This window comes from Centroberyx gerrardi, chromosome 11, assembly GCF_048128805.1.
Source record: "Centroberyx gerrardi isolate f3 chromosome 11, fCenGer3.hap1.cur.20231027, whole genome shotgun sequence".
In the NCBI taxonomy this organism is placed as follows: domain Eukaryota; kingdom Metazoa; phylum Chordata; class Actinopteri; order Beryciformes; family Berycidae; genus Centroberyx; species Centroberyx gerrardi.
The window spans coordinates 463,821-473,820 of record NC_136007.1 but is presented as its reverse complement, the minus strand read 5'-3'; the positions used below and the strand labels follow the sequence as shown (position 1 = coordinate 473,820).

Below are 10,000 nucleotides of genomic sequence, written 5' to 3'. Positions count from 1 at the left end.
GTCTTATACTGGTCTTATACTGGTCTTACACTAACCCTAACCCTAATACTGAAACTCCAATATGTTGAAATAATGTAAAACGGTAGTTTCCATGTTGCTGCTGTTGTTGTTGCAGGGCTTCAACATCAAGAGCATCACGTGTCACGGGATGAAGCTGAACGTCTGGGACATCGGAGGCCAGAGGAACATCAGAACCTTCTGGAACAAATACCTGGAGAACACAGACCTGCTGGTGGGTCAGGAGACATACAGCAGTTTGCTTTGTTCTGATTTCAAAAGAATTTGCTGTGAAAATGTAGAAGAGTCTTCTGTGTCTGGACTGAATCCCGTTCCTGTCTGTGTGTTTCTGATCTATGTGATTGAATCCCGTTCCTGTCTGTGTGTTTCTGATCTATGTGATTGAATCCCGTTCCTGTCTGTGTGTTTCAGATCTATGTGACTGAATCCTGTTCCTGTCTGTGTGTTTCTGATCTATGTGATGGAATCCCGTTCCTGTCTGTGTGTTTCAGATCTATGTGACTGAATCCCGTTCCTGTCTGTGTGTTTCAGATCTATGTGATTGAATCCCGTTCCTGTCTGTGTGTTTCAGATCTATGTGACTGAATCCCGTTCCTGTCTGTGTGTTTCAGATCTATGTGACTGAATCCCGTTCCTGTCTGTGTGTTTCAGATCTATGTGATTGACAGCACCGATAAGAAGCGGTTTGAGGAGACAGGAGTGGTGAGCACAGCTGACCACACAGCGTTTAAGTTTATGACTTGAGAGCAGGAAGAAGTCCAGGTCCGGTCCAGGTCCAGCGTGTTGATCCGTCAGAAAACAGACAGAGTTACTGAAGGATAGATTTCTGTCCATTGGGCTGTTTGGGAGCGTCAACATGGCGGAGAGGCAGAAGTACAGCAGCAGCTTCGCTCAGAACGGAGCTGCTTGATAGAAACAAGAAGAAGCAGACTCAGCAGGAAAACCTCCAGTCATCCCACCGTTACACCAGGCTTTCTCTGTTTTACCTTTGTTTGGGTCAGACCGTTGTGTCTGTGATCCTTGCTATTTTTTCCAAAACAAACGTAGGAACACCTCTGATTGGCCAACTGTCTGACTGTCTGACTGACTGTCTGACTGTCTGTCTGACTGTCTGACTGACTGTCTGACTGTCTGACTGACTGTCTGACTGTCTGACTGTCTGTCTGACTGACTGTCTGACTGTCTGACTGACTGACTGTCTGTCTGACTGACTGTCTGACTGTCTGTCTGACTGACTGTCTGACTGATTGACTGTCTGACTGTCTGACTGACTGTCTGTCTGACTGACTGTCTGTCTGACTGACTGACTGACTGACTGTCTGACTGACTGTCTGTCTGACTGACTGTCTGACTGTCTGACTGACTGTCTGTCTGACTGACTGTCTGTCTGACTGACTGACTGACTGTCTGTCTGACTGACTGTCTGACTGACTGAACTGAATTTGGCTCCTGATGCCCTCGGCTGCGCTGTTGGAAAACAAGAGGGAGAAGAAGAATAACAGAAGATTAAGAAAAATAAACCCTGTCATGAAGTGCTTTCCAAATGATAAAAGCTAAATTAAAAACCAGTAAAATAAACAATGAAAATGTCTTCCTGTCTCTCTCTCTGTCTTCCTGTCTCTCTCTCCAGGAGTTGTCGGAGTTGGTAGAGGCAGAAAATCTTGAAGGCGTTCCAGTTTTGGTCTTCGCCAACAAACAGGATGTTGCCACGGCGACGCCAGCAAGCACCGTTGCCGAGGGACTGAACCTGCACACCTACCGAGACCGGGCGTGGCAAATCCAAGCCTGCTCCGCCCTCACCGGGGAGGGAGTCCAGGTAGGAGGAGTCAAGGAGGGACAAGTTCAGGTGGGAGGAGTCAAGGAGGGAGGAGTCAAGGAGGGAGGAGCCCAGGTAGGAGGAGTCAAGGAGGGACAAGTTCAGGTGGGAGGAGTCCAGGTGGGACAAGTTCAGGTGGGAGGAGTCCAGGAGGGAGGAGCCCAGGTAGGAGGAGTCCAGGAGGGAGGAGTCAAGGAGGGAGGAGCCCAGGTAGGAGGAGTCCAGGTAGGAAGAGCTCAGGTGGGAGGAGTCAAGGAGGGAGGAGCCCAGGTAGGAGGAGTCAAGGAAGGAGGAGTCCAGGTGGGTGGAGTCCAAGTAGGAGGAGTCCAGGTGGGACAAGTTCAGGTGGGAGGAGTCCAGGAGGGAGGAGTCAAGGAGGGAGGAGTCAAGGAGGGAGGAGCCCAGGTAGGAGGAGTCCAGGTGGGAGGAGTCCAGGTGGGAGGAGTCCAGGTGGAGAGAAGGAATCCTCCTCTTACTGCATCCTGTTACTAGTTGCTGCTGCATTTTCCCCACAGGATCATTAAAATTTCATCTAATCTAATATAATCTAAGACGGGCAGGGAGTGTTTACTCAGTTTAAAAACTATTTGTTTGTTTGTTTGTTTGTTTGTTTGTTTGTTTGTTTGTTTCAGGACGGGATGAACTGGATCTGTAACAACGTTCTGAGGGAAAAACAAAAAGAAAAGCAATGAGAAGGAAATCTTCCAGCAGCTGCTTTATCTCTAAAAAAAACTACAGACCAGACAAAACTACAGACAAGACAAAACTACTGACACAAGATAAAACTACAGACACAAGACAAAACTACAGACAAGACAAAACTACAGACACCAAGACAAAACTATAGACAAGACAAAACTACAGACACAAGATAAAACTACAGACACAAGACAAAACTACAGACAAGACAAAACTACAGACACCAGACAAAACTACAGACAAGACAAAACTACAGACACAAGACAAATCTATAGACACCAAGACAAAACTACAGACACAAGACAAAAATACAGACAAGACAAAACTACAGACAAGACAAAACTACAGAATGGTGAATGAATGGTTTACTGACTGACTGGTTTACTGTCTGGTTTACTGACTGGTTTACTGACTGACTGGTTTACTGACTGACTGGTTTACTGTCTGGTTTACTGACTGGTTTACTGACTGACTGGTTTACTGACTGACTGGTTTACTGTCTGGTTTACTGACTGACTGGTTTACTCTCTGGTTTACTGACTGACTGGTTTACTGACTGACTGGTTTACTGACTGGTTTACTGACTGGTTTACTGACTGACTGGTTTACTGACTGGTTTACTGACTGATCCATACTGCAGCCACAACATGAGGACTCTTCAACACTGAGGAGAAACTTCATTTCTATTTTAATGTACAATAGAAATATTAAATGTATCTTTAAATTGTATTTTATTGTTAGGAACAGAATCTTGGTGGGTCCAATTCATAATTGAGAATTTCTGCTGTTTGGATGTTTGTTGTTTATTCAGTTCCATCGAACCCTAACTGGTCCAGCACATTGAAGGATTATATTATCTAGAAGAGTGTCATTTGGCCCTGTTGACTTTCCATGCTTTTCAAAATGGCGGAGAAAGCCCTCGCACATTGAGGTTCATGGGCGCTGACATGTTGCTTCTGGAAGTTTCCTGGTAACGAGCGGTCCAGCCTGGACTGAACGGTCATGTACCTCCGAGACCTGGTTCCTCCGGGCCCGCCCACCTGTGACTCATCTGGCCCCGCCCACCTGTGACCAAACCACCAGCAGATCTCTGATCCTTCTGTGAAATGTTTGGCTGGGAGAACAGACTGTTAGAGTCACTGCTGATCAGATCAGAAGCAGAGAAGAAGGCGGCGAGATTAATGTAAAAAAAAAAATGTTAATGTGAATGTTCTTCTTAATGTGTCTTGGACAAATCCTCACTGACCTTAAAGAAATCTGAAATCAGCAAATAATGGTAAAACTATTACAAGAAAAATAAATCACATTCAGCATATGACGAGTTGTTTTTGTCATTTTTGAATTTTGACACGGATCGGCCACCTGCGACCTAATTTGCTTGATGCTGTTTAGATGGCTCTAAAACCAAAACCATAATAGCTAGCATCATAATTCTTTCTGCATCTAAAAGCTAAGGCTTCTGTCTTCACTGCAAGCCTACACACACACACACACGTGTGTTTTTCTCTGTCTAAACGAACTGCGTAAAGTTGTAAAGTTGTACGTCAGGTTACGAGATAAAATCTATTGAGCTGCGGAGTAGGTATGTACGGAAGCGTATTGCATTCACCAAAGAAAAAAAAATCGGAGATGGTTTCTCGTAATTATGAGATAAACATCTTGTAATTATGAGAAAACTAGCTCGTAATTATGAGATCTTCATCTCGTTATTACGAGACAATACTTCTGGTTTGGGCATTTAGCCTTCAAAATAAAAGCGCTTGAAGGCTAAACGCCCAAACCGGAAGTCTTATTTTCTGGTAATTGGAGCTATCTTAACGCATCAAAAAAAAAAATGTAAATCTGAGATGGTTTCTCATAATTACGAGATATTTTTCCTCATAATACTACTGAATACTGAATACTACTGAATATTATTGAATACTGCTGAATACTACTGAATACTGCTGAGTACTACTGAATACTACTGAATATTATTGAATACTGCTGAATACTACTGAATACTACTGAATACTGCTGAATACTGCTGAATACTGCTGAGTATTACTGAATACTACTGAATATTATTGAATACTGCTGAATACTACTGAATACTGCTGAATACTACTGAATACTACTGAATATTGTTGAATACTGCTGAATACTACTGAATACTACTGAATACTGAATACTACTGAATACTACTGAAGCTAGACTCCTGTCTGTAAGGGAGAGAGGAGTGAATAGTTTATCACAACATATAAACAGTGTTTGATATCTCAGTACTTCCACATGTTTCAGTCAGAGGACGATCCTGTTGGACCGGCTCGTCCACTGACTGGAGGAATCTAATATAAACAGACATGTACTGTATACTGTATGTGTTGAACTTACATGTACAATCATCTCCCTTGTTTCAAGCAAATTTTTTAAAGAAGTTACACTCTTAATTTATCCAAACTGGCAAAATGATCTGACAGTGCAGTGAGAAAATTTGGTAACACTTTAGATTAGGGAACACATATTACCTATTAATAAGATGCTTATTAACGTGCATATTAGTAGTGTATTGGTTCATTATTAGTCATCATAAACCACTTAATAGCACCTTATTCTGCACAATTGTGGCCTACGGGTAGGCCATACAGCACATGAACTATAGTCTCCTAATTATTGCTTATAGCAGTCAGTAAGAAAGTTGTTATTGGGCTCTTAGTCTGCTCTGCTCAGTATGGGGCTGATAAGGTGCAAGTATCACATATTATTGGGTGAAATTATTAAACTATTGAGCTAAAACCCATAGTTAATAGTTGATATGTGTTCCCTAATCTAAAGTGTTACAGAAAATTTGACTATAAATATCCTGAAGGTAAAACCGTCTGGATGGAAAATACATTTCCTTGCCAAGCGTCTTGTCATCTCTGCAGTAGAAACAACATGATGAGGTTTGACTGACAGATTTACTGCCGCTGGACTTCAGACGCTGATAAACGAGAGGAAAACCCCTCGTTAAGTTAATGTTTGATTGACAGGTCAGTTTGTTAAGGCTAGGTGGGACTGAAGGAACTCCTCACCTCCTTGTCTCCTCCTCTCGTCTCCTCGTCTCCTCTCCTCTCAGTATCTTCACACACGTGAAACTGCAACAGTCTCCTCGTCTTATCTCCTCTAAGTCATTACCAGCAGCGATAGAAAGACTATTAATGATTATCAGTAGTACTATTGATTATCAGTAATGCTATTGATTATCAGCGCTGAGCCTGCTGACTGTCATATACAAGCCAATAAAACGTCACAGTACACAGTACACAGTACACAGTACACAGTACTTACTGCAGTGTTTGATACGCTCTCTCTTCTAGCAGACTATTTCTGCTTTTCTGACCAATAAGGAAATCCTACAAGTCTAGAATCTGACATTTTGTCCAGGTAAGTCAACTAAGAATACATTCTTATTGATAAACTAACACCAGACTCTTATTGAACCGGACTGATAAACTAACACCAGACTCTTATTGAACCGGACTGATAAACTAACACCAGACTCTTATTGAACCGGACTGATAAACTAACACCAGACTCTTATTGAACCGGACTGATAAACTAACACCAGATTCTTATTGAACCGGACTGATAAACTAACACCAGACTCTTATTGAACCGGACTGATAAACTAACACCAGATTCTTATTGAACCGGACTGATAAAATAAGAAGAGATTCTTATTGAACCGGACTGATAAACTAAGAAGTGACTCTTACTGAACCGGACTGATAAACTAACAACAGATTCTTATTGAACCGGACTGATAAACTAAGAACAGATTCTTACTGAACCGGACTGATAAACTAAGAACAGATTCTTACTGAACCGGACTGATAAACTAAGAACAGATTCTTACTGAACCGGACTGATAAACTAAGAAGAGATTCTTATTGAACTGGACTGATAAACTAAGAACAGATTCTTATTGACAGATCCTTATATAAGCTGTCCGCTGGCAGCATGCGGCGGCGCTGCTCGTCTCTGGAGGTTCTGCTGAGCGTTCTGTGTTCGGTTCTGCTGGTCTGCTGCAGCGGACTCATCGGTGTTTCCTGGCTCAGCCTCCAGCCTGCAGGTAAAAACAAACATGACATTTTATTACATGATGATTCTTAGTGAGGATCTTAGTTTGGCTTTTCATCATGGCACTTTGATGAAGAAGCTCCGATTTCTTACTTGTCTAACAGAAATATTGAAATATTGTCTTCTGACAGTCATGTTTCAAAATTTTCCCAGATTCCTGGACCAATATTTGTCACTTAACATGCGACCCTTGAGTCACATAATATTTCAGTTTAATAGTTTAATATCTCTTTTTATTGTTATGCTGATGACACACAACTTGATCTTTGTTAAACCTAATGATTTAATTTGATTAAATATTTTAAATGAGCATCTTGTGGCTATTAAGAATTGAATTTCAAATAAAAAAGGTTCAGTCATATTTTTTTTAGCTGAGAAAAATGAACTGTAGGATGTAGGAACATGATGTCCCAAAACAATATTAGAGGCTCCAAACTGTTAAAAATAATTTATTGGCAGGGGGAGCAGATGTTTGTCATAATTTCTTCAGTGCTGAGAAACATATTAGGCCAAAATTTGGCTTGTTCTGTTTCAAGACAGAGAGAAAAGTCTTCCTGCTTTCTTCTCGTCTTTCCTGGACGACTGCACTTCTTTGTTTTCTGAACTTCTGCAGTTCGACTCCAGTTGGTCCAAAGTGTTGCTGCTCGTCTTTCTTTATTATTGTAAAACCTACAATAATAACACAGAATACATAATACAGTCTACAGTTTGGCTGGGGATGAAAATAAACATTTGTAAATTTTTGAAGGCTGGAGACAAGTAGGGCTGGATGAGGCAGAACCTATAATAATACTAATACTACTACTAATAATAATAGTGATAATAATAATAATAATGATAATGATAATGATAATAACAGTAATAATAACAATGTGCTCCCAGGCGCCGGGCCGGCGCTCGGCGGGCGGATGGTGATCTCAGAGGGCGTCGTCTTCTCGGAGGAGCTGAGGAACTCGTCCAGTCTGCAGTTCAAGTCTCTGGCGTTCGACGTCCAGCGCCTGGTAACCTGCAGCTTCACAGACCCTACCTGTTGTTTTCAAAGATAACAGTACAAGGGGTGCTTTTATTCTGAAAGCTAACAGAAGAATACTGACTAATAATATAAGATAATAATAAGAATACTGAGTTCTGTTTGAAGGTATTTTTGACCTTTGACCCCAGGTGTCCGAGGCGTTCGACCGCAGCGACCTGAGAGACAAATTCAAGTCCTGTGAGGTTTCACAGTTCAGGTCAGGATCACAGCATTGATTACTTGCTTTACTGATTGATTGATTGATTGATTGATTGATTGATTGATTGATTGATTGATTGATTAATCAGTTTCATCTCAACATCAGATTTGCTAAAAATTCAGCATCTACTGTATATGTCTGTTTATCCTTACACTGATTGATTGATTGATTGATTGATTGATTCTGAAGAGATATGGAACATTTCGTTATGGAATGTTATTGATTCTGATTATATAATTAATTACTTGGCTGACTTACTAATTGACTAATTGATTGATTAGTCTTTTTTTTAATCTGTCTGTCTTTCTACAGCAAGGGCAGTGTGGTGGTGACCTTTGACCTTTGGTTCCATCAGCCTGTCGATGTGAAGGAGGTGGAGCAGGAACTGGGGGCGGGGCTTCAGGACACCGGGGCCGGCTTGGTGATTGACAGCAGCAGCATCCAAATCACAGGTAGAGTGGAACGGACAGTGAGGTCCGAGGTCAGAGGTCAAAAAAACAGGACAAACTGACCCTAACCCAACCTGCTCATCTTTAGGTCAGTTAGTTTAAAAACAACTAAAGCTCCTTCTGTCTCTGGATCTGAACCTGCTTTTTAGAGAAAGAAGAAGAAGAAACAGTCAAACCAACTGCAACTCAAACTCCCATCACACCTACAGCAGGTAGAAACTCTTTATTTACATTTTTTATTTATTTATTTTATTTCAAATCTTTTAAATCACTGCTGTTTTATATTAGAAACTTAAATTTCTACTATTGATTCATGATTTTACTTTTGCTGAATATTATGATGTTTTACATTTTATTTTTTGTATCTGTTAGTTTTATGGAATGCAGAAAATATATTGTGTTACATTGTGTTATTGCTCTTTTTATTCATTATCCTTGTTGGGAAGCACTCTGTAACATCCATTTAAAAAAGTGCTATATAAATAAAGATCGTTATTATTATTATTATTATTATTAATATTTATCCAGGATAAATATCTCCATCTAAGATCCTATCCCTCTCTCCACTTCCTTCCTCCTTTTTTTTATTGTATTTATTTATATTTGTTTTCGATGTTTGTCCAGTGCCTTGTCCTCCCTCTCAGACGCCTTGCGGGGGCGGAGCTTCTTGTATTCCCAGAGTTCAGCTGTGTGACGGAGTCGCCGACTGTCCCGACGGCTCCGACGAGGAAACCAGACTCTGTGGTAAAGAAGAGTTTCATAAATCCATGAAGGAAAATTAATATATGGCTTTATGTTCTGTGTTCAATATTCAAATGATTATCAGGAACTGTGATAAACAGGTTAGAGATGAATGTAGACGAATCAGAATACATTTACTTCAGATTGATCCTATTTGATCACTTTCACTCTAAATGACAATATATTCACTTTGGAAAAACACTTCCATTTTCTAAAGTGTTCCTGTCAGTAAAGGTATCCAGATAATTCATATTAATTAATTAATAACTTAATTAATATTCAGCAGTGAGTTTTATATGGCAGTGCTCTGGAACAACCTGCCGACTCGTGTTCTCCTTCAAAACACTTTCAAAAATTAACTAGGCTACAATCTTTTAAAGCGTTTGTTTTTCTGTTTTAATAATAATCATCATAATTATGATGATTATTATTATTATCATTATTGTTGTTGTTGTTGTTGTTGTTGTTGTCGTACAGTAGGAGGCAGAGATCTCACTGTTCTCTGTCTCCATAGCGACAGCATGTGACGGACAGTTCGTGCTGCTGGGGCCGAGCGGCTCGTTCCGTTCAACCGACTTCCCTCCGTACAACAGCAGCAGCTTCTGCCGCTGGGTCATACGGTAACTACTTACCTCTGTCTGTGTGTGTGTGGAGGACACTGGAACCTGAACCTGAACCTGAACCTGAACCTGAACCTGAACCTGATCTGATGTTCCTCAGCACCTTCAGCAGCGTCCATCTGAAATAAAACCTGCTGCTGACCCAGCTAGCAGAACTCCATCAGTCTGGTTTCAGTGTCCCATGATGCTCTAAATGTTTCAGAGGCTTTTCACCCAGAATACAGTTCTGCTGGAAACACTGAATCCTGCATGTTTTGGCATGAAAATGGTCAGAAGTTCATACACAGAATATAAGACCGTAGGAACCGTATCTCTGTCCTGAAT

At 41.0% G+C, this 10,000-nt stretch overlaps 2 protein-coding genes across 2 annotated transcripts in view; both read left to right on the top strand.

Annotated features, from left to right (window-relative positions):
- LOC139915044 (ADP-ribosylation factor-like protein 3) overlaps positions 1–2,526 on the top strand; it is a 3,992-nt gene extending 1,466 nt beyond the window's left edge. The window contains exons 3-6 of the mRNA XM_078286663.1: positions 116–232; positions 670–720; positions 1,649–1,834; positions 2,467–2,526. Coding sequence (XP_078142789.1) covers positions 116–232; positions 670–720; positions 1,649–1,834; positions 2,467–2,526 — 414 coding nt within the window. The remainder of the gene's footprint in view (positions 1–115; positions 233–669; positions 721–1,648; positions 1,835–2,466) is intronic.
- A 3,988-nt stretch (positions 2,527–6,514) lies between these two features.
- tmprss15 (transmembrane serine protease 15) overlaps positions 6,515–10,000 on the top strand; it is a 17,388-nt gene continuing 13,902 nt past the window's right edge. The window contains exons 1-6 of the mRNA XM_078286662.1: positions 6,515–6,626; positions 7,517–7,635; positions 7,796–7,863; positions 8,179–8,347; positions 8,960–9,059; positions 9,571–9,676. Of these exons, the coding sequence (XP_078142788.1) occupies positions 6,515–6,626; positions 7,517–7,635; positions 7,796–7,863; positions 8,179–8,347; positions 8,960–9,059; positions 9,571–9,676 (674 nt within the window). The remainder of the gene's footprint in view (positions 6,627–7,516; positions 7,636–7,795; positions 7,864–8,178; positions 8,348–8,959; positions 9,060–9,570; positions 9,677–10,000) is intronic.